Source organism: Akanthomyces muscarius, chromosome 3, assembly GCF_028009165.1.
Source record: "Akanthomyces muscarius strain Ve6 chromosome 3, whole genome shotgun sequence".
Lineage (NCBI taxonomy): Eukaryota > Fungi > Ascomycota > Sordariomycetes > Hypocreales > Cordycipitaceae > Akanthomyces > Akanthomyces muscarius.
In genome coordinates, this window is record NC_079243.1 from 4,667,799 (window position 1) to 4,691,498 (window position 23,700).

The following is a 23,700-nucleotide window of genomic DNA, read 5'->3' on the forward strand; positions in this document are numbered from 1 at the left end:
AACACAGCACCATTCATGCAGGCATCATCGAGAGGTGGCCACCACGCAGCTAGTCGCTGCAACCTGGTCGAACTGGAGGGGCTCCCTTGTCCACGCCTGTCTCTCCGACTGCCGTCTGGTTGTTGTTCTGGCCGGGAAAGAAACGGCATCCTTTGACGTCTGAGCTTGATTGCCGCTGCTCCTGCAATTTTTCATCGGCCATCCCAAGAGACCATGCGAGCAATAATCAGGCACACCGTGGCCCCCGGCTTGGCAAGCAATAAAACCGAAGGCGAGCCCACCAGTGACCACGCGGAACAGCAAGGTACGCAAACCCCTGATCGACTTTGCTATCCCGATTAGCAGCTCTGGCAGCCAAGCAGCCAGTAAAAACATACCGAGACAACGTGGCGCGGGGTGGGGTCAAGACTGGGCAGCACAAGAAGGAAAACTCAGAGACCAAACCGCTGCTCGTCCAGCCTAATTAATACACGCTAATATTATTGGCGGTCCGTGGATCCAGACGGGCGGTATTGGTGCCAGGTAAAAGCGGCAGGCCCTCCCCTCCATAGGACCTCTTAGCTGGAAAGCCCCAAGACGAAGCGCACCAGTAAATTTAGAGGGCTGCTGGTTTTGCTTCAATCGTGGCGCTGTGGCCGAGCGTCAGTGTGTAGCTTTCTGCACGGCCGACAAGACATTTTGACGGGACGAGTCAGGCAAACGAGCAAAGCGACGAGCAAAGCGCAAAAGTATCTGAAGAAGAGGGCATGGGGGCCCTATGCGCCCCCAGCCACCGACAGCCAGGCATGCAAAACTTGTGTACGGAGTATTTAGTGGCGATTGATAAGGGGCTTGACCAACCGTTACCAGTAACAGAGTCTCGTAGGCACGCGCGACGGCGGTCAAAGGAAACCGCCTAGACGGCACAGAGTCCTTTGTCTGCGGCGCCTCACGCCCATAAAACTCGAGCACCCGACAGGCGTTAATAATAATGGACAAATATCCGGAACATTATCGCCATCACAATGTTTAGCAACAGGTCACCTCAGCGGTCTTGTTTCCACTGCTCAGCTATTCCGATCGTCAAGCAATCAAGGTGCCAGTACCTAGGAAGAAGTCGGTGGAGATGTGTACCATCGGCGCGAAATTAAATTGGTTCCAGGACCCAGGGCTAGTCTACCCGATTTCGAGAGCAAATCTCGAAGCAGCGCAACGGCTGTGGGTGCCTGGGGCGACAGGCGGCAAAATAATGCCGTCATGAGATCGGCTACACCAGCTGACACCCGGCGAAGAGAATGTACTGGTAACTGATGCAGAGAAAAGACAGGCTCAGGAAACAGACACACGTGGAGGAGGCGGAGGAAGGAGATGGAAGAGACCTCGGGGAGGCAAACCCTGGGGCCTGGCCGAGACATGCAGCGGCGGCAATCGAGGAGCGGGGAGGGGCATTTGCCCAGCCTGGGATAAATGTTTCTCGCTTGCCGTCTGCAAATTGCCATGTGACGCGCATGTTTTAAAACCGCCAAGAGAAGCAGAGACAAAAAAATCCCCGGTCCATGTCCTGGCCTCTCTGGCCCTACTGCGGTATTATCGTTGCCCCCTCCCTGCTGCCGCTCCGTTGCCGTTTTTGCCAGGCTCGACATGACTGGCAAGCCACAGTGGGCAAGGAAGGGGAAAAGCCGTTTCGGCATCTCCACACACACACACACACATGCCATGCCGCGCATCGTGAGTTGGAGATTGATGACAGGGCGTAGGTCCAAAGGCTCGAGTAGGAAAACCATCTAGTGTGAGGAAAGACTTCGTACGAGGCTGTTGTATCGCACGGGCGTAGTCTGTCGCCTCTTTCCACAACATTCACGATGCATATATAATCGTACAAAAAAATCATGTCGATCCAAATTTATTTTGATTTGGTAAATAATCTATTCTATGCTGTCTTATATACAAACGAGCCAGCATGGCGGCTCTAAAACCACTTCTCCGGCCCCAAAGGCGTCTGGCCCTTTTGAAAGACCTTTGTCGTCGCATTGTGCCAACCGTCGAGGTTGGTGTACGACACCGTGTTGCCCCACCAGTCCGGGAAGTTGGCGTTTCCAAGACCCAGCGCGAGCGCAATAACGACGCTCGCCAGGGCGTTTCCGATATCGAGCGCACCCGACAGCGTGTAGTTGTACTGCTGCCACCAGCCAAAGTAGCGGCGGCGCAGGTACCAGTTGAAGACCAGACCAATCGTGACAAACTGCCACAAGTAGTAGAGCGTCGCGGGCGGAATCTGGCCAGCCGCGCTAAAGATGACCGGCGTCAGCATGTAGCGGAAGATGCTCTTGGGGTAACGGCGCGTGATAAAATACTGCATAACGGGTAGAGCCGCGCCAATGAGCCAGAACCAGTTCAGCCATGAAAAGAGCTGGCCGGCGCCAAACATCTTGGCGGGGCCAATGACTCCCCAGATGACGCTGGCGTTGAAAAAGGTGCGCGCCGCCGGGCAGATGAGACCCTGGGCTTGGTCCTCAGTGCAGATGCCCTTGATGTTGCCGATCAAAAAGTTGTACGTCGCCACCTGCACAAGCGACAGCCAAATGACAGCAAAGGCCTGTGCAGCAAACATGGAGCGAGGGGGAATCTTCATGTAGTGGCCAATCTTCATGTCGGATATGTAGTTGAGGCCGTAAAATACAATCATGTAGCCCCAGCACTTGAACATCATCATGGCGATAGGGCGTCCAGGCAGCATAAAGCCGACTACCAGCTCAGTGATGACGTTAAGACCGGTTTGCTGGTTGGTGATAGCCTGGACGGTGCCGACGGGGATGAAGAAGACAGCACCGAGGGCGATGCAGATGATGAAGGACCACCATGGCAGGTGGGTGGGCCAGCACTGGGAAGCAATCATGCCAAAAGCAAAGCTCAAACCAAAAATAGCGAAGAACCACCATTCGGGAGCCTCCTTGTACTTGCGCATCAGCTTCAGGTGAACGTCGGGTTCCTCGGAGCGCACGTCGCGGCTGCGGCGCCAAATGTCAGGGCCGTAAAAAAGGGCGACGTGGACCAGTGTCGATATGAGGGCGGCAAAGGACATGCCGTATGACAGCGTAAAGGTGGGCGATATCAGGATCGGCGAGTACTCCTTATAGGCAGTCTCATTCATGGTAAACTCTGGGGTGAGAATACGACTCGTGTTGTACGGCTTCGCAAAGTGGTCATAGTTTGTGTTGGCGCTGATGGGAAGGTATCGATAAAACTCTGGACCGGCCCAAGAGAGGCCAGAGGCAGCAATCGTCACTAGGAGCAGACCGACAGCCACGTTGGTGAGGGCAAAGGCGGGTGCCTGCAGGGGACTACCGAGAAAGGCGCTGACGATACTCCAATCGAAAGAGATGGGGATCAGTCCGAGACCAGACTGGGCACCCAGGACCTGGTTCACAACGACATTGTTTGGGGCAATCCAGCAAGCAAAGTTGAAGAATTGGAAGATCTGAGCAAAGACCTGTGGGACCCATTCCCAGACAAAGGTACTGCAGGAAACAATGAGGAAGAAGGCGTAGCGACCGATCTTCCAGCCATTGGTAGTATGGGGATCTGCAGGCTGATGGTTGTGCAGCGCGTACATGACGGCGCAAGTGACAAGGGTCGCGGGCCACACCATCGATGAGGGGTAGATGAGGAAGCGTCTGGCGATGCCAGCAATACCAAAGCCCATGGCCTGGGTTGAGAGGACGAGCAGGATTTGAAAACCCCATCTGAAAACTGGTTAAAAGGCGTACTCGCGTAAAGATTTGCGCAGTGTGCTTACTTAAAATGCTGGTCATAGAATACCTCTTGGGCAAGAAGGATATCGAAAGCATAGCTGATGGCGGAGCCGGCGGCCGTCATCATGGTGATGATGGTGTGCTCCTTGACATTGAACGGGCCTGGGTTAAGTTCGAAGTTGCGCCCAAAAACGCGGAAGCTCTTCTCGGGCATGAATCGGGCCCAGCAGCAGCCAATACTAGGCAAACGTCAGCGTTGTTGCTTCTTGTACAATAGATTACTATTTCTGAGGGTGTAACAGAAATTACGTACGGATAAGCGACCAACTGGACGACGGTCGAGCTGATGGAGATTGGCGTACGGCGCAATGCGAGCAGGACGTTACAGGCCGAGACAATGGTGCAGAGAACAGCACCGATAACCCAGGCACGAATTGTATCGACGGGCATGTCTTCGTCCACGGGGGGCACCTGGATCAGCTGTTAGCCTAACATCTGCAAACTCGCACGAGTCGCAAGTATCTGGCAGGCAACACGTACGGCAGCGCGGACTTCAGGATAGGGCGAGTCATCCTGGATCAGGGCGTGGTCAAGATCGCGTAGCTTTTCAGCATTGCCCGAGTCGAGGGCCGAGTCAACGGCGCGCAGCTTGTCCTCGCCGAGAAAAGGGTCGTACTTGTGCTGTTTGCGAAAGGTCTGGAGTTCGCCCTCGTGGTCGCCAGACTGGTTCGTCTTTTGACGGGAGAGAATCTTCTTGAGCCCGTCCATGGTGCAGGGCTGAGCTTTGGCAGAAAGCTCTTGACTATACGGCCAGGAAGAAGAGAAAGCCAGACGGGGTGTAGGAGAGCCGCTGCCAAGAGGCGAGGGCGGCAGGGTCCTTTTAAACAACGAAGGCAATGGTCTGGGGCAACGGGGCTACCTAATGCGATCACAGAAGAAGCAGAAATAAATCGAACTACCCCAATGGGGTAGGAGGATAGAGATGTGGAGGAGGAGACCAGCGGGCGGGCCAGCAGTCAAGGAGGCAGGATGATTGGCAATGTAGACATGGGGACTTGGAGAAACGGTGATTTGCAGGCTCTGGAGACGAGGGACTTTGGGGGACAGACGCGAAGCCAGGCTGGGGGCTTGGGGCTTGCATGACAGGGCAACTCGGCGACCAACCAGCCAAGTAATAATAAGACTGGGGATGGGTAACATGGCCTGCCATTGCGCAGTTAGCGCGGCGCAAGTGTCGAGAGGAGGGCGTGCGGTGTGCTTTGGGATGGCGGCAGGCGGTTTTCGGGGTGGAACTGGTGAGCAAGAGTTTCCACTCTATCCGAGGTGGAAATGTTGGTTGGCTGGTTGGCACGTTGGGGGTGGCGGCCAGGTCGGAGAGCGGCATTGATGCGCCCGTTCCTTTCGGCCCATCCAGCTGAGGCGACGAGGCAAACAGCGCGAGGAGGCCGAGACATGCATGGCAAGCATGGTAAGCATGGTAACCCAAGTTCGCCTCGGCATGGGTGGACCGGACTTGTTGACCGAACGAGACTAGAGTAGGAATCGACTTCGTGGGTGGTATCGCTCGGGGATCCCAAGTAGAGAGAATCAGAGTTTGGTTGGTCCGTTGTGCCAGCGGATGGAGCGTGAGCGCGACAAAAGGACGCAGGGTTGACAGGGCAGGCAAGAGGCACGCAGACTGGCAGGCAAAGCGGGCTGCTCAGCTAGGCTTGATCCACATTGCATGCGCCGTCCGAGGACAACTGATGGCGATGTGGAGTGAAGCGTAATAATTTGGCTGTTAGAGAAAGGAACCTTTGTCGAGTTCCCAGTTTTGCGTCGACAAAAGCGCTGTCTTGGTGGATAACGCGGTGGATGAGAGTTACTTTCTCTAGGGGCGAGGCCCACCAGCAGAAAGGTGCGAGATGGCCCTGGCGGGTAAATAAGGTCACTAGATGAATGGAAAGACGTTGAGTATGTCGGCTGCTTCTTCTCTGCCTTTTCTTCACTTCACTCGGGCGCGAGAGATGGAGTTCTGTAGACTTTGATGGCCAGCGATGGGCCGGACGGAGACATGTCGTTTGCCATCGGCTGTCTATTCCAGTGGCGTCCTCGGCGTACTGAGCGGGCCTGCCAATAGGCTAGAGAAACTGTGCCCTGTCAGCTTTGGCTGCAGCGTAGTCGACGCCACCTACAGAGGCTATCGGCAGGGGCGTCGCCTTGGCCCAGATGGGTGTAGTGTGGCGATGATGGTGGTGTTGCTTGGTGGTGTTTGGTCTACGGGAAGAAATGGATTGGGAAGGGCAGTGTTGAGGCCTGGGAAGGCTGCCAGCAGAAAGACGTGTTTGAGCAGGTGCAAACAGGTGCTGTGACAGTTCCATTTAGCGATGGTTGCCCTGCATTTTCAGCGCATTGTCCACTGTCACCCACTGTAGCCACCCGCTGCGACATGGCCTCGGGGCATTTTGCAGCGCTGGCAGAGGCCCCCAAAGCGGAATTCAGCGGAAATCGCAGTGGGCAATAAGCAAGCCACCAGACCACCACAGACCACTCTAAAACCAGCCACGGCAGGGCCAAACGCCGCTAATTAGGTATTCACCGACGCGCTTTTTCTTCGGCACCTCGCTGTGCCGTAGCAGTAATATGGTACTGGTAGGTTGGTAGCCGTTTGGCTGATTAGCTGGGGCTTATTATTACCTCATTGATGCCAAAGATTACCGCCTCGACCTTTTGCCCGTCTAGACCAGGCACTTTTGCATACAAGGCCACCCCCATTCCTTGGCCTAGCTCCGACTTGGCGGCGGTGGCTGTCCCGGCGATGTGCGCTCTGTGTACGCAGGGACTTGGTATACCGCTGCATGCCGAAAAATACCAAGCCGATTTCACGCTTGGCAAATTCTTCTTTCCCGTCTCTAAATCCTGGTGGCAGATCGAGGCTGTCGGCCGCCGCGGCTCACTGTCGCGTCGTTTCCTTTTGCCCATCACTTGGCCCAAGAGATTGGCAACTCAACAGGCCGTCATACCTTTCAAAGGGTCGTCCACCCTAAGTGCGTTACCTAATGACAACAAGGTCCTACCTTACTGAGTAATCTGTAGTGTGTTGATAGTCACGACACGGCTGGATTCCCCAGCCTCGAACCCACCGTCATCGTGACAAATGAAAACTTGCCTCCACATTGCGCAATATACGGGGGACTTTTGTCCCGTCACCCAGCACCTCTCTTCTCAGGCGAGCCTCACTCCAGAAATCCATCATCTCATGTAACATTGTCCCATGGTTCCGCCCACAGTCGCCACTCCCACTCTCATCCACCCACCCCCACGGGGCCTCCAGGTATACACGCACGGTAGGGCTCTTCTCCAGACACGGGCGTCTCCGTCGCTGCCACATGTGCATCCCGTCACTTTGGGGTAGTTGCTGCATCCCGCATCCCGTCTCTGCCTTGTCTCCAAGACAGGTGTGGAGTACTCCGTACACCTGGCCGTTTTACGTTTCACAATCGTAATTGTTCCAGAAGCGCACAAGGCAGTCATGCGGCTCAATGCCACGAGGCATGCCTGCTTGTGCGTGCAAGTACATGCCAGTCGGTAAATATGTTTTTGTAATGATTTCAAACCCTCATGACACTCCTTTTGACAGCCTCGCCATGGTCTTGTGCTCAACAATCATCCTAGGCAGGATTCACCACCATATGGCAGTGCATGAGTTCACAGGCGGCCAATATGGCAAAAGTTCTCTGCAAAGGTTCTGCACAAAAGTTTTCTCATGCAAGAGCTAGCCTGAACCGCAATCGCGCTACTAGCATGCCAGGTTGACACCGACATCTGTCCCGGCTCCAACAGAAAGATACAGGGTAGCCGGCTTTCACGACGGACACACACTTGCATTGACGACATAACAACATCTTCGTTGTGTTTTCTCGCAAAAAATAAAGTCTTCTCCGCAACGTTCCCTTTGACCACCGCTTGCTTGAATTGAAAGAACGTCGTCTTCCACTGCGATTCTCTTGTTGCTCACCTTCAAGGCTACCACGTCTTGGAGCACGTACCCTTCCTCGACTGCGATGGATGGAAAACATGTTCCGTATCGTTCCTCGGAGATAGTTGCGCATTCGCATTTTTAACCGCTCTATCTTGACTATTTTTCTTTTCGACTTTTCGTCTCTAACAATGCAGGAGGCAGTCCTTTTCTCAATACGCATCGCAAGCTCGTCTACAATTGGCTGCGCAAGCAAAACGCCTACTTGCCGTCGACAAGCTTGGCAGCCCTTGGCCAGCGTCCGGCACAACCCTGATGGACTTTTGAGGCGGCGCCCGCAGGACAGAATTTCGTTATTACCGCGGCTGGCGTCTGTCGACTTGCTGTTGTTGCTGTCGGTGCACTGCCCGTGTAACTCGATGCACCTCCTCCTCCTCACTCCGATATAGGCCCCTCTCGTTTTCGGTCCAGTGCGTGTTCTCCGGGGTGGAGAGCCATGCACCTTGTTGTACTCGAGTGTATATCGCATATATCGACATGGAAACAAAGCAAAAGAGCCGTTGAGCACGACATTCGCGTGCGGCCGAAGCATCACAGACAATCCCTCCGGCCTCCAGACAGCTGCTACGACTGTACCTTTATATAGTTCACTACAGAGCACACAGTAAGTCTTCATCGCCATTCAATAGGGTGCATAGCCCTAGCTCACGGCCGCCTCTTGAGAACCGCTATGGTGTTTCCCATGATACCTCGAAGATGGTTTCAGCCAGAGCCCCACGGTTCAGCCAATGAGCGCCATCCATTACTTATCTCGCCGTAATTCGGCCAAGTACCTTTTCCTACAGCACCCAATAGAGGCAACAGCAAAGGATGCTTTGTAACTCCCCTGTCCCCAGCGCCGATGGGTGGTCTGGGGCCGGATACCCGATTTGGAGCCTACTGGCCAATCAGCGGGCTAGGAATGTAAGCCATCTCCGAAACTATCACGACTTGCGCAACCCTGATGGTCAATACGTTGTCGACCTTGATGAGCAGGCCTCGGGATGCCTACAGCGTTGTGTTGCGCAGAAAAGGTGAGTTTTGGCCTTGAATTGGGCTGGTAATTAATGATGAGCATGAATGAATTGTTGTGCGTGTTGTAAAATTCGTCGGTATATATAGCTTCTGGCAACCCTGCCCTGGTGCTTTTACACAAATTCCTTGGATCAAGCAACACAATATTGTTCCTTTTCTCATACAAGGCTTGTGACTGTCAGACGAGTACAAGATGGTCAACAGATTCAAGATTGGCAAAAACAAAAAGGCCGCCAAGGCTCAAAAAACAAAGGTGCCGCCCAAGGCTCTTCCAGTGACTCTACTCTCTGGTTTCCTGGTAAGCTGAATATCCATTTGACTTCATTTTGTATCTTTTGCAGATTCTGACAGTAAATCAAAGGGATCTGGTAAAACAACTCTTCTGCAACACATCCTCAGGAGCAACCACGGCCTTCGCATCGCCGTCGTCGTCAACGACATTGGCGCGTGAGTTTGCTGAAAGCCTACGCCAAACACTCCTCAACTTCTACTAACAACAGCCTCATACAGCATCAATGTCGACGCTTCTCTGATCAAACAAACCCACCGCCTCACAAAAACAAACGAAAAAGTCATTGCCCTGCAAAATGGCTGCATCTGCTGCACCCTTCGCGGCGACCTGCTCGAGGAGCTCGTCCGTCTCGCCCAGCTACAGAGCTTCGACTACATCATCATTGAGAGCAGCGGGATCAGCGAGCCCGAGCAGGTGGCCGAGACATTTGACAACAGGCTTGCAGAACAGATGAGCCAGCTCGTGGACGAGGGTGGCGAGGGCCTCGACGATGATATGATGAAGGTGCTCGAGCAGCTGTAAGTTACTGCCATTCGAGAAAAAAAAAATACTCGTTGCGTTCCTGCTAACCATTGCGCAGAAAGGAAGCTGGAGGCCTGGAAAAGTTTGCCAAGCTGGACACCACAGTTACCGTTATTGACACTTTCACCATGCTGCACGACTTTGACACTGCAGATCTCATCTCGGCTCGTCGCGATGATGTGACCCCCGAAGATGAGCGCACAGTCTCCGACCTGATGGTCGACCAGATTGAGTTTGCCGATATCATCATTCTCAATAAAATTGACATGGTATGCATCCGAATTTCTATTTTTCCACCGAGAGAAGTGTTTCTCTAACAAACCCTAGGTTGCGAAGGAGACAAGAACCCGCATCGTGGACCTCGTCAAGAAGCTCAACCACCGCGCCAAGATTATAGAGGCCAACTATGGCAAGGTCGACGTCAAGCAGCTCGTCAACACCGGTCTTTTCAAAATGGACGTTGCTCAGACTGGTTACGGCTGGCTGCAGGACCTGCACGCCATGACGGTCCGCGAGGTCAACGGCAAGAAGGTTGTCACCCCCAAACCCGAAACGGAAGAATACAACGTCCAGAGCTTCATCTACTCACGCCATCGCCCCTTTCACCCCCGCCGCTTGTTTGCGCTTCTATACGACAAATTTATCCTGCAGCTTGAGCAGCCCGAGGATGACGAAGAGGAAGATGATGACGACGACGATGAAGATGAAGATGAGGAGATGGAGGACGTCGAGCAGGACGATGCTCAGAGCGTCGGGTCCTCCAACAACTCCGCCAAAGAAGGCTCTGCGTACTCTGCAGGCAGCTCGAATTCGACCGCCCACACCGTTCCCTCCCCGCGTCCTTCAGAGAAGAAACTGCACTCCACAACCCAGAAAACAGCCACCGCCGCAATCGGCAGCACAGCAGAGGACACCATGGCCGTCGACCCGCTCGACATGCCTCCCAACGATGAGATTCTCGCCAACAAGCGCGCTCATCCCACCTTTTCGCGGCTCTTCCGCTCCAAGGGCGAGTTTCTGCTGGCGACGCGGCCGCACCGCGCGGGCGACTGGTCGCAGGCCGGCGCCATGCTGACCATGGCCGGCGGCCGCCCCTGGTTCTGCACGCTTCCCACCGAGGAGTACACAACGGGCGACCCGGAGGTCGACGCGCTCGTGCAGCACGACATCAGCAAGGGCGGCGAGTGGGGGGACCGTCGCCAGGAGCTCGTCTTCATCGGCGAGGGGCTCGACCACGAAGGCGTCGAGCGCCTGCTGGACCAGTGTCTGCTGACGGACGACGAGTTTGCCAACTGGGAGCGCGTGATGCGCGATCCGGCGCACGGCGAGGACCTGGAAAAGTTGAAAGAGGCCCTGCGGGAGCTCTTTGACGACGGGTTCCCAGACTGGGCTGGCGAGCCGGGCGACGAGGACGATGAGCATGCTGGACACAACCACAACCATGCGCTGGGCATGAGCGGCGTGAGATCCATTAGGCAAGCTTTTGAGGAGGTTTCTTGAGAGATTTCAATTGTATGTTAATGTGCGACGAAATAGGTAGGTGGGGAGATTGAATGACACTGTTACAGCCTACCTAACCTCTTGTATAAATGTTGCTTTTGCAAGCCACGAAGGACCTAGAAAGTTGGCTAGAGCTCGATAAGCGTTTGGAGCTATAGTGGGTGAAGCAGAACGTATAAAAAGTATTGTCGCTTTCCGAATGTCGAGTATTACATTTTTGTTTCCATGCAAGAACGCCCTATAATTCAGCCGGCGCTGAGGTAGTAGTCGCGCTGTGATGACTAGTGGCCTGGGCGCACTCTCTGGTCGCGGCGTTGACGCGGTCACGGCCCATGCGAATCTGCCACCCAGTCACCACCTTGCTGCATCTTACCTGGCTGATGCACATGGATTTTCTCATGTGCCTTGGATTGCACGTCAGATCGGGAGGTACTATCGCCGCTTCATCCGGATCCAACGACAATCACCTAGGGTGGGTGTGTAGATTCCGCGAGTTTAGTGGCGATCATCGGCGGCTGTTAGTTATTACAAAAGAAAGAAATTCAAAGAGTTAAGAGTGATAGAAGAGTTAAAATAAATAGAGAAACGAAAAAGAGCGAAAAAGAACATAAATATCAAGAATAATAAAAATGCGGAAGACATTATAAGTCACTGCTTCTAGCGGCATGTTTTCGTAACACCCCCAGCCAGCTGCTACGGATGCATATAGTAGCAAGGAAGCGAGAAAAAAAACTTATTTTTTTGCTTAAATAAAGTCTGTATGCTGATGAAAGTGTCAAAAGCGCCCCAACGCCATGCATGCCCAAGATTAAATACATTAGATCTGACGCTTCTCAGTCGCTTCTGGTTCGGTGATTTGGACCTGCGGTGTCTCGCAGACGACAATAGTAGGGGGCGCAACAACCGGCTCATTCACAGCGACTTCCGGAACAGCCGCTTCGACATCCCTTACCGAAGCCGCATCATCCTTCTTCTTGCGAAACAAGCCCCAAAACTTGCTGAAAGCACGCCCAGTCGCTCGATACAGCACCGCCACGGGCCTGCCCACGAAGCCCGCCACGACGGCGAACCACGCATCGGGGAAGAGACGAACGAGAACTCCCCACGGCAGGCACATGACGGCAATGACAATGGAAATGGCCCATTGGTCGGCGTCAATGCCGCCGCTGGCGATGCCAAAGGCGCGGGAGCCGAAAAAGATGATGGTGACCTGTAGGCCGACCATGAGCAGACAGATGAAGATGAAGAAGTGGTTGCGGTGCAGGGCCTCGAGGACGTTGAACCTGTTGTCGAGGCGGCGGTTGTTGAACATGTTGAAGATTTGCATCCACACAAACGTGTTGAAGATGATGGTGTCGAGCTCGACGATCTTGGTAGGGTCGGCGGCGTCGTAGTTGAGAATCTGCGGACCGGCAAAGTAAAGGACGAGCGTGACGACGAGCTGAAAGATGGCTTGACCGATGATCATTTTCCACATCTATGTCATTCAGTGTTAGTAAATGCTCGTTGAAAAGGGGGAGAGAATGAGAGACTCACGTTGATAGTAATTAGCGGCGCCTTCTTGCCCTGGGGCTGTCGGTTGAGAATCTTGTCCACTGGCGGATCCGTGGCCAATGCCAACGCGGCAAAAGTGTCCATGATGAGATTGACCCAGAGCAATTGCACAGCCTTGAGGACGGGCTTCATCTCAGGACTGTAAAGCGCTGTGATAAAGGCCAGGAGAACAGCCGTTATGTTGACCGTGATCTGAAACTGGAGAAACTTTTGTACGGCGTCATTGACAGCACGGCCCCATTTCAGCGCCGTGATGATGGAGGTAAAGTTGTCGTCCATGAGGACAATCGCAGACGCCTCTTTGGCAACCTCTGTACCCGAGATGCCCATCGAGAAGCCGACATCCGCAGCCTTGAGCGCCGGCGCGTCGTTGGTGCCGTCGCCGGTCACCGCAACAGTCTCTCCCAGAGCCTTGAGCTTGGTCACAAGGATACGCTTGTCCTCGGGCGATGAGCGCGCCAGCACCTGCAGCTTCGGCAGCATCTCGTTCATCTCGCCCTCGGAGAGCTTGCGGAACTTGGGCCCCTCCATGACGACGCCGCCGTCCGTGTAGATGCCGCACTCGGTGGCAATGGCGCGTGCGGTGATGATGTTGTCGCCCGTGACCATGCGGACCACGACGCCCGAGTGCTGCGCCTTGCGGACCGCTTCGGGGACGCCCGGCCGCACGGGGTCCTGGATGCCAATCACGCCGACAAAGACGAGGCCCTTGAGGAGCGACGCCAGCTGCACCACGCCATCAACCACCTCGGCCTGTGCCGGCGGCCATGCCGGGTAATCTCGGTAGACGAGGCCGATAGTGCGCAGGGACATACTGGCGTACTGATCAATGACGGCGCGGAGAGCCTTGGCGCGCGGCTTAGCCAGGGGCTCGCAACGGAGATCCTGCGGCTCTAGGATTTCGGAGCAGCACTTGAGCAGAATCTCGGACGCGCCCTTGACGATGAGGCGGTAGCCGGTGTCCGTCTTGATGACGGCGGCCATGCACTTTTTACTTGAGTCAAAGGGCATCATCTGCACGACCTGCTCGTTGGCACGCGTCTCGCGCAGCGACTGCAGGCCGAGGTGGTCCTTGGCTAGCTGCAAAAGGGCCGTCTCGGTCTTGGAGCCGATGAAGACAGCCTTGCCGTCCTCTTCGCTCTCAAAGGCGGTGGAGTTGATCGCGACGGATTGAACAATCATGTTCTTGGCTGCTTGTGGCAGGGCAGAAGCCCACTGACTGACCGTCTGCTCATGGGACTTCTCGGACTCGCTGGCTTTGGCAAAGTTGGTCGAGCCAAACGTGCCCGCGACAACAGTCATTTTGTTTGTCGTCTAAAAGTCGGCTTGTTAGAATACTAAAACCAGAGTATGAACTGTCTACAAACTCACCAGAGTACCAGTCTTGTCTGAGCAGATTGTCGTGGCATTTCCCATGGTCTCGCACGCACGCAGCACACGGACCAGATTATTTTCCTTGAGCAGCCTCGTGGTGGCAAAGGCCAAAGCAAGCGTGACCGCCAAGGGCAAGCCTTCGGGGACGGCAACGACAATGATGGTGATGGCGACGATGAGAATGTCCATAAAAGCAGAGGCCTTTGTGGTGGGGTCGCGAGCGTCACCCGACAGGCCGGCGAGGAAGCGGATGAGGAGAATGACAAAGAGCAACGCAGAGGCGGCAGCGCCGAGCTTGGCAATAGCCACGGCCAACTTTTCTAGCTTCTTTTGCAGAGGTGTAGCTTCCGTCTCAGTGCGGACAGACATCATAATCTTGCCGAAGCTGCTGTTGACGCCGACCGATGTGCAGACAAACGTTCCCATACCTACAACGTGTTAGTCGCGATGCCTCTGTTGAAAGGGGCGAAGCACTTACCCTCAAGGACCTTGGCGCCAGAGATGATGAAAGGATCAAGCTCCTTCTTCGTCTGGCCAGACTCAATGGCGTGAAAGACTTCAGCACCTGCAGTCTTTCTGAGCGCGTCCGACTCGCCGGTGGCGGAAGACTCGTCGCACTTGACATCGTGACCCTCGATGAAGATGCCATCGACAGGGACCAAGTCGCCAGGCTCCAGATGTAGGACGTCACCTACAAGAATATCATGAACATTGATCATGAAAGACTTTCCAGATCGGATAACCTTGATCTCTCTGTCATCTTTCTTCGCATTGAGCTTGACAAATGCCTTTTCCTTTTGCCAGTCATTCAGCGAGCCCACAACAGTGACAATGATGATGGCGACGCAGATGGCGACGCCCTCAACCCAGTCAACAGGTGCTGGTGCGTCATCCGGATGATCAACACCAAGCGTCTCGTAGAGACCAAGAGCCAGAGAAATGACCGCGGCGACGGTCAAGAGAATCAGGACCTTGTCGTTGTACGCATTCCACATGAGCTTCCATAGCGGAGTCGCTTTCTTTGCAGGCAGCACATTGCGCTTGTAGACGCGAATTCGGTCGCCAAATGCTTCCGACGTTGAAGAGGGCGATTTCTCAGAACCTGATGAAGCAGAGATTCCAGACTTTGTCTTGCCAACCGCTTCGTGGAACGAGACTGGGGACGCGATGCCCGTTTCTTCCAGACTCAGACCGGCCTTGACATCCGTGCGGAGGCCACGGGCGATACCATCCAGTCCTCCGAGAGCCTGGAAGGCAGAAAGTGACTTCGGGTTCAGAAGCTTGTTGAGCTGTCCTGGCGAAAAGGCAAATGGGTTGTCTGCCACCTCAAAGTCGGCCTCGCTGCCAGGGTCCGGACGAAGAGCAAGTTCCGGGTCTTCCAGCACACTCGACGCGCAGCTCAGCGTGCTGGGTGTAAGGAAGGGGTTTGAAATGGTGGACGAGGCGATAGTGTCTGCATTGCTGAGAGATCGGTTGCGGGGAGCCACCTCGAGGGTGTCGGGCGACAGGGTGCTGCTCGCCATGGCGACGGTTAGAGGGGCAGCTTGGTGTGGGTTTATGCCATAAAGAAGAAATTTCTGATGAATGAAATGATGAGTTTGTAATTAGAAAGAACGATTAGATGTATTGTAGTTATGGCAAGTTCTCTGATGAACCTGTCTGTAAAACATGCTGGCCCCCGGGCCAATATTAATGACTGGCAAAAGGAGGCTGAGCACAACCGACTCGCGAGACACACGGGCGCGCGCCTGTCCAGCTGCCTGGCTAGAAGCGGTGCTGCTGCGGTGCAAGCTAGAGAAAGCTTGGCCTCTCAGAGGCAAAACCCTTGGCGGGCCAAACCCGAAACGGAAGGTCTGACAGTTGACGGGAGAAGGAAAAAGAAGGTTAATTTGCAAATCTACGATGTCTGTCCGTTGGACACTTGTGCTCCATTTTGCTTTCTGCTAGTCTGATCTTGGCCCGCTGGCGGCGCTTCAGCTACGGCCCCCGCGGCAACTTGCCACTTTAGGCACGGGGATGGAGCAACGTGAGAGGAGAAATATTTTCGAGCATAGCCACGATGTAGACGGCAATTTTGATTACGTCAAAAAGAGGATGATTGCTTGGCAACAAAAGTGGTGTTGTTGCTGATCTCTGTGTGTTTTCCGTGTATCACGGCGTGACAGTTTGGTGTTGCGGGACTTTGAGGTACAACAACTGTGGAATCAACACAGCCTCCTGATACAGTAATCGGCATGAATTATTTGGACAAAATGATCTGCCTTTGCAAGGCCGATTACGAAATAATTTCAGGCAATGTCTGGTTCCAGAAAAGCCTTTGGTGTTGTGACGGTTGTGGATGCTTAGCAGTGATAAGTGCATCTTAGTACAGAGAATACCCATTTTGTAGGGAGTAACTCGTAACTAAGAGTCAAGGAAATATACGGCCGGCCATCAGGGAAATTATCTACATTCGTAGAAATGGGCATGAAACAACTTACAGTTTGGTTGTCTACCACGCTTTGCTTTTGTATTTGTTCTGCAGCATAAACTTGTTCGCTGCATTTCGCCGGTATCTCCCTCCGAGGGAGATGGCATTTGTCCTGCATTCCCCCCCGCCCAGCTGCAGGCACGCCTTCACAGCGTGTTAGTCGCATGTCTCGCAGCGACATCTCGTTTCAAAACGCAACAATTTATGCCGGGAACACCACCCGAATGAGGAGAAACGAGGCAGTGCATGACCGGGAGGGACCCTTCTGAGGTCATCGACAGCTTAATCTTCGAGCGTTATTGCCTAGGCAGCTGATATTACCAGGCAAGCTGAGCGCTACACCATATACATGCAGCCTCGCCCGTGAGGCAATCTTAATCCAGCCTCACCATTGCACTACGATGATCCCCCCCCCTCGGGTGGCGCTTTCTCTCCCAAAATCTGGATTTAAGGTTGAGGAGCGTTGGGGCCCACAGCCTCATCTAGTTGTCAATGAGCTGGGCTGCAGTCTGACCAACCAGCAGGCTCATCATCCCGCTAGCGCTGTCGAGGGTGCCACCATCGTGGCGGAGCAGAGCAAAAGGACCAGCCGACAGACGGAAAAGGGCAAGCCACCACATGCTCTTTGAAACTGGGCAGAACCTCACCATCAGGATTGAGGCTGGGTGAGGACCTTTTCTTTCGCGCCGGCGTCTTGGCAGAGAAATCTTCCAAAGGCCAAGGCTGTCTAGAAGGCGGGCTTTATATGAGCGACTTGTTAAGAGTTGGCGGCCTCTCGCACCGGGCTCTCCAGCACCAGCATGGGCTGCCTCCCGGCACTCGAGACAGGATCTCTGCCAGCCTGGGAGCAGCCTCACGACAAATCCGCCGTTTCCTTTTCTCGTCAGTTTCCTTGTTTCCAGGCACTCATGTGCATGTCTATACTAGACTGGTAGGGGCTGTTCACTCTGGCGGCAGCTATGAATACATGGCACACCTATCGAGAAACCATGACGGAGAGCAAAGGCGCCTCGTCTACTTTACTGAAGATGGAACAAAAATTAATTAGTACATTTACATGTGTGGTTAAATTATGCATACCAGTGCAAATCGCCTGTGAAAGAGGCGCATTACTCGGCTATCCCTATCTTGTGAGGGCACGCAGCCGCTAGGGTAGGTTCGCTCGTGGGTTCGTTGGTGTTGTTACAGCTTCGTCTAATAGTAATAAAAAGGCGAGAATGACAAGGACGCTCTGTCTCGTTGAATTTCTTCTCGGAGAACGTACAAGCTAAAACTTTCTGGTTTGATTATTAAGAATTTAGGATGGTCAGAGACTTGAACTGGGTGAAAAGTTGGGCGACGTTTGAGTGACCAGTTGATAAGCAGCAAACGAAGGAGAATTCAACAGAGGTATGAAAACTTGAGGTATAAGACTCAAGACGAAAAGCAACATGGCGATTTCTGTGACTGTAACTGGCTGCATAGCAGTCTCGTTGAGGTCTGCAAAGTTTCGAGCTGATGTCCCTACCTAAAACGGAGTGCAATGGTAAGCTGTGACTGAGGATTGAGGATCAGTCAGTACGGACCTGTGACAGAGGCAAATACTGAAAGGGTTCCTATACAAATTTTCAAGCGTCAAGAAGTCCATCGCTTTAGAGAAGAAAAAGAGGCACTAAGTGTGAGAATATCTCTTCTACATGCATTACACGTGGGTTAAACCGACGAGCAGTGGACAGTGACGCATACCCGCCAGCACCCATCAACACCTTAGCCGACAGAGAATTAAGCTTGAAAAACCCTATTGGGGATTTTTTAAGATTTTTGAAACACCCGCCTCAATACAAGTGGCAGCTAGTAGATATATCCTCATCCTAGGGTGCGACTCTCTACAACGGCCTCGCTACCCCTCTCGAGCACCAAGTGGAGCTTGTAGACAGCGTCACTCAGAAGGCGCCGTCCGATATCGCGGTGGCTATAAACAAACATTCGCGTCTTGTATATCGACAGCATCAATACGCAGACTCAAACGGCTGACTCGCCGCCAAGATGGAACATACTTTCGAGCGTCTGGTTCGATTCGAATCCGACGATGGCACTACCCTGTATGGAGACGTCACGGATGCCTCGGCCGTGTCCAATCTGGCTGGTGCGACGGTCAACGTTCTGGACGGCAATCTCGAAAATGGCTTTTCAAAGACCACGCGGACAGCTACTATAAAAAAGGTACGAATATGAAGTTTCGAACATATCACATCGCGAGTCTAACCGCTGCCGCACAGGTTCTGTCTCCGCTGCCTGCTGTGCACTATTTCATCTGTATTGGCCTCAACTACAAAAAACATGCTGAAGAAGCAAACGTAAGTGCTGTTGAGCCGGATCCAAGATTTTGCTCCACAAGAAACATTCATGTCTAACTCGTCCCAGCTCGCCATTGCCGAGAATCCCGTCATGTTCGCCAAGCCGCCGTCTGCTCTGGCAGGGCCCGACGAGGCGATCATGATCCATCCCATTGCCCAGTCGCAGCTGGACTACGAGGGCGAGCTCGGCGTCATCATCGGCCGCGATGCCAAAGACGTGTCCGAAGAGGACGCGCTGGACTACGTCTTCGGCTACTGCAACTCCAACGACGTGTCGGCGCGCAACTTTCAGATGCCGGCGAGCGTGTCGGGCGGCCAGTTTTCCTTTTGCAAGTCCTTTGACGGGTTTGCGCCTATAGGGCCCATCATCGCCTCTCCCAAGGTTGTGGCCGACCCCCAGGCGCTGGCGCTGGTGACCACGGTGAATGGCGAGCAGAGGCAGGCATCCACGACGGCGGACATGATCTGGTCCGTCAGACAGCTCATTGCGTTTGCGTCGCAGGGCACGACGCTGAAAAGGGGCACGTTGATCATGACGGGTACGCCCTCAGGTGTTGGACTGTTCATGGAGCCCAGGAAGTTTCTCAAGGACCGCGACGTTGTTGAAATTAGTTTTGATGGGCTCGGCACGCTGCGCAATATCATGCAGTTCCAAAGAAATTAGATAGCAGCGTCGAATAGCGGCTCTTTAGGATTCATTGTATAAGGCGAATGACACCGCGTCCACGGCTCAACCGGGTCTCATAGCACTTCGTCGCTCTGCTCTGCCTCTATCTGCGCTGTGCATTTACTAGAGTGCAGAACAATTCTTTTTAAAGTAACGGTACAACCACAAGCTCTAGGAGAGTACCAAAACACTATTTCAAGCAACTCTACGCTTCAGAAAGCTCACATCTCGTGGAAACATGGCACTTCATGCGACCGCTTATCAGGTCTGGTACAGGCATAATAGGCCCTGCGTAAAGCTTGCACAATGCCAAAAGAAAAAAAAAAGAAAAATTTGGTGTCCTACCTCCCAGTCTCTGCGATCGACAAACACCATGCAGCTTAACAGGAGCTCCTATCTTTGCATAAATTGTCGACCATTTGATTGGCGGAACCAAGTACGGCTGTCACGATCGTTCAGGGGCCGGGCCGGGGTGTGCGCAAGCGGGTGCGAGATGTCAATCCGATGGTCGCTCTCAGTCTCCTCTTCACATCGGCAGTTAGCATATATCCCGGGACCGATTGCTCTTTCGTGACTGGAATGGTGAATTGTTGGTTCAAAAACAGCCCCTCGCCTGTGGGATGGCCGTTGCGTCGTCGAGGCTCTAAACATGTTCCTTGTGGCAACAAGCTAGTCATCTAGTCTGCTCAAAACCAAAACTTTATTTCTTTAGTGCACGTTAGGGAAACAGCGGCAGTTAAACCCCTGTGCACATCCCTTGTCCTCTCTCGCGAAGTGGGGAGGGAGGGGAGGCAGGGCATGCAACTTGGAAGCCTGGTGAAGGGCAGCAGCTTCGCGCTATTCACGGAAACCAGACAAGACCCCCTGCGTCCACATGCAGCCTACAGGTGCCTGTCGGCAGGTCTGCTGCGTCACATTGCGCTGTAGGCTGCGGCATGGGCACTTGCAAATCCCCGAATTGCATATGCTAGTGACGAACGAACTAGCTGTCCATGGCCTGATCGCGAGACGCACGGTCGCGATTTACCTTTTCGTCTCTACCGTCGGGAATTTGTACCGCCGACTTCGATTTCAGAGAGCCATTACCTCGACAGGTTTGGGAATATGTAGTAGATGTGATGTATAAATCGTGCTAGATCTATTATACTTTAACGAGTCTTCTGAGGCACGACGAGGCTTGGACACCGAGCAATATAGCCGACGAGCGACTCGGCGACGTGTTAATAGGCTATATGGCCTCATCGTATTACTTCAAGTCAACACTGACTGCGCCAGTGAGATGTGACTAGAACAGCCCCAGACCTCGCTTCACCAGAAGGGCGCTTTGCCGAGAGGATGTGGTGGCGTTGACTTGCATCTTCAAGTCGCTAGCTGTTAGACCTACTCGAATTGGCTTGGTGTGCGTCGCAACTTGTCTATCGACTCTGAACCGCGTGCGATGGGGTCATCCAAGACGTCACCCTTGTGATTTCAATTTATCGGCTGGCTGATGTGCTCAATCGACGACCATACAGGTGCAAATCCAAGACATCTCGTCGGGGAACCTTTGCTTGACGGCCGGGGCCAAAGTCCGTGCGCACACGAAGCAACGGTCCCAGGGTCTGGACTCGCTGGTTCCCTACATCTATGCGCATGTACCTAGCGCAGGTACCTACTCAGCGTGACGAGCGCTAGCAAGGGCTAATGACAGACGAATGAAGCCCGAGACTCTTGTTTCCAGATATTGCCTTCGAAGGGTTGAATAGATATTGTCAGTTTGCAAGGAAACTGTCCGTTACCACAGGAGGTAGAAGTCGTTCCAGCAATCTTCCCAGCCCGTCTTCTTTGTAAGCCAGAATGTTTGGAGTCGCTCAATCGTATGCGCCGCTATACCATACGCCAGCACATCGGAATCGATCCGAACTAGGATGTCGAGAATAAGGTTCCGGCTCGCATCTGGGCCATCGGCGACCGCGACGCCTGCGACGGCTGAAGGCCAGGTCATGACGGCTACACACTTTGGCGACTTCAGCGTCTTTTGCATAAGCATAATCATCTCGGCAGTGGTTGTAATCTTGTCAGGCCAATTGGGCGCGCTTGCGTCGGCATGTTCCAGCCCCAGTGCCAGTATGCCGTATAAGCTGACCGCGAGCTGGAATATCTTGGCGACCAAAACCACTTCCGGGGTGTCTGGTATTTCGAAATCGGCCGTGTCCTTCCAGGTTTCAGGATCGAAAGAGTTGATCCGCCCAAAGATGGCGTTGGCCTCCGGCAAAATAGCGCTAATCTTGCATGTCGAGGCTATAAGTCTAAGGCGGTTGATGGCCGCGATCTCGGCAAATATGGCTTTCGGGCAGGGGAAGGGCACGAAGCACGTCTCCCCAAAAAGGTTGACAAGTTCGGTGTCGTCAAATTCGTATATTTTACGCAATTGCTTGTCGACTCTGCACACGCTGTTGCCAACAATTGCGTTTCTGTCAAAGAATGCGCGAGTCAGCTCATCAGCATACATTTCAGTCTCGTCCAGGCACTTACACGGTCATGGATCGGAGCATGTCGACAAAGACCGGGTTATCCTTTGGTATATTTTTCGGAATCCCAAACATGATCAGTAGTGCAAAGTACCCATCAAAGTGGGCGCGCCAGCCGTCCAAGCATAAGATGTGCTATCGAACAATTAGTTTCATTGTCGACCAAGTGCAGCTTGATGCGGGAGCAGATCAACATGCCTCGGCCTCCATCAGATCGCATATTCTCTCAAATAGTCGCTTCTTCAGTAGATATTCTAGAAAATTACCCTCTACGTGCGTCAGATCGTAGTTGACTTGCCGCAAGTGCTTCTGAATTAAGTTGTAAAACTTGTACCATAAGTCTCGAGTTCCATGTAGCGTGCTAGGGCTGAGCGCAGTACGTTGACAGCACGACACCCATACAATTCGATCTGCAATGACGCGCGCAAGAAACGAGTCTGAATTGACAGAGCCGGGATAGGCTGCCAGCGGTACACATTTTGCCGGCCGAAGAGCCATGACATCCATTTCGGTGCTATGTGGTATCGCATATAGACCGACTGTATACGTGCGAAACCGAAAAAGGGCCTGTTGTTAGTAGAGATGTCGTAAAAGGCGCGTGCGTTGCAACCTACGATACTCGAACGCCTCTACAACGTCCCATCCTTCCGGTGGAATCTCCCAACCTCGGTGGTTCGTCGGCCGCACACTCTTGGGTGCAGTCTCTCGCAGACGCGGGATCACGACCGCCATCGTTTTGATTATCTCAGTCGCCTGCGCCGAGTCCTGATAGTACGGGCCGCCGCAGTACCGTCGCGTGGCCACGCAGTTGCCACATATGGGCTTCGCCTCGTCGCATCGGACCTTGCGACGGCGGCAGGTCACGCAGCCTGTCTTGGCTCGCGGCGCCCATCGCTTGACTCGCTTGCTGTCCTCGACGGCACCGACGGGCGGCGTCCCGCCCGGGTTGCGGCTGTTCGATTTCGCCATTTGGCACAGGGGAGGATTGCGCCGGCCGAGTGTAGTTTGAGTGGGCGGGGAAAATATGAGCCCAGCAGTGTGTGACGAAGAGTCACCAAAAAGTACACTATAGATTAGTTACACGTGCTTTTAGTTAGTGTGCAGTTCACCAACCAGAAACCCTTGTCCCGCAGTAGCTCGTTCATAGCCTGCCTAAAGACCCATAGGCTATAGCTTCTTAGTGGGCAAGGCTGCAACTCGATAGCCTGTCAAGTGTCAGCATGACAGAAAGCTAAAAAGCCTAGTCTGAACGAGGACGGCTCCTTTTTAGGTCCCGAAAATCGGACGGCGAGACATGATGGGTGAGCATGAAGTTTTGACGAAAAGGTTAGGGCGACAACTGTCGCAAGCCAGGAACATGGGCTCTTTTCGGTAACTTAGTGGCACTCGGCAACGGGCAACGGGGGACGGTTGAGACTGACCTAGCTTCCAGTAAAGTTATTCCATACTTGCGACTACTGGTACCTTGCTGTCCGTGCCAGCAAGCTAACTAGCACAGCAACAGGGGTCTTCCCAGCACCAACGTTATGGTGCCAGCTGCCATTAACGGGGAAGCCGTTCCTGGCCCCCATTCGAATCCTGCTCTACCCAGTTTATCTAGAACAATTCCTAGTGCCCTGGTCCCTGAACATTTTAGCGGTGGCTCGGGCCACCGCAAAACGACGACTCGCACGGTGGCTTATTACAGACTTTTTCCTAGACACACAGGTGCG

General features: G+C 53.7%; 6 protein-coding genes across 6 annotated transcripts; 3 read left to right on the forward strand and 3 right to left on the reverse strand.

Moving 5' to 3' along the window:
- Positions 1–1,948: 1,948 nt before the first annotated feature.
- On the reverse strand, positions 1,949–4,499 carry LMH87_002954 (uncharacterized protein; the record flags this gene model as incomplete). The annotated part of the gene is made up of 4 exons (XM_056194498.1): positions 1,949–3,722; positions 3,776–3,970; positions 4,045–4,202; positions 4,272–4,499. The coding sequence occupies 4 exons, from the start codon at positions 4,497–4,499 to the stop codon at positions 1,949–1,951; spliced, it is 2,355 nt and encodes a 784-aa protein (XP_056051429.1).
- A 1,915-nt stretch (positions 4,500–6,414) lies between these two features.
- On the forward strand, positions 6,415–6,814 carry LMH87_002955 (uncharacterized protein; the record flags this gene model as incomplete). The annotated part of the gene is made up of 2 exons (XM_056194499.1): positions 6,415–6,757; positions 6,807–6,814. The coding sequence occupies 2 exons, from the start codon at positions 6,415–6,417 to the stop codon at positions 6,812–6,814; spliced, it is 351 nt and encodes a 116-aa protein (XP_056051430.1).
- Positions 6,815–8,956: 2,142 nt separating this feature from the next.
- LMH87_002956 (uncharacterized protein) lies at positions 8,957–11,077 on the forward strand (the record flags this gene model as incomplete). The annotated part of the gene is made up of 5 exons (XM_056194500.1): positions 8,957–9,061; positions 9,125–9,210; positions 9,274–9,573; positions 9,636–9,846; positions 9,905–11,077. The coding sequence occupies 5 exons, from the start codon at positions 8,957–8,959 to the stop codon at positions 11,075–11,077; spliced, it is 1,875 nt and encodes a 624-aa protein (XP_056051431.1).
- A 745-nt stretch (positions 11,078–11,822) lies between these two features.
- LMH87_002957 (uncharacterized protein) lies at positions 11,823–15,528 on the reverse strand (the record flags this gene model as incomplete). The annotated part of the gene is made up of 6 exons (XM_056194501.1): positions 11,823–11,840; positions 11,894–11,920; positions 12,030–12,554; positions 12,614–13,945; positions 14,003–14,433; positions 14,484–15,528. 6 exons carry the CDS (start codon positions 15,526–15,528, stop codon positions 11,823–11,825), a joined length of 3,378 nt encoding a protein of 1,125 aa, XP_056051432.1.
- A 2,972-nt stretch (positions 15,529–18,500) lies between these two features.
- LMH87_002958 (uncharacterized protein) lies at positions 18,501–19,475 on the forward strand (the record flags this gene model as incomplete). The annotated part of the gene is made up of 3 exons (XM_056194502.1): positions 18,501–18,677; positions 18,734–18,811; positions 18,879–19,475. The coding sequence occupies 3 exons, from the start codon at positions 18,501–18,503 to the stop codon at positions 19,473–19,475; spliced, it is 852 nt and encodes a 283-aa protein (XP_056051433.1).
- A 1,777-nt stretch (positions 19,476–21,252) lies between these two features.
- Positions 21,253–23,133, reverse strand: LMH87_002959 (uncharacterized protein; the record flags this gene model as incomplete). The annotated part of the gene is made up of 8 exons (XM_056194503.1): positions 21,253–21,931; positions 21,993–22,123; positions 22,187–22,257; positions 22,323–22,398; positions 22,463–22,527; positions 22,603–22,632; positions 22,678–23,054; positions 23,102–23,133. The coding sequence occupies 8 exons, from the start codon at positions 23,131–23,133 to the stop codon at positions 21,253–21,255; spliced, it is 1,461 nt and encodes a 486-aa protein (XP_056051434.1).
- Positions 23,134–23,700: the final 567 nt, after the last annotated feature.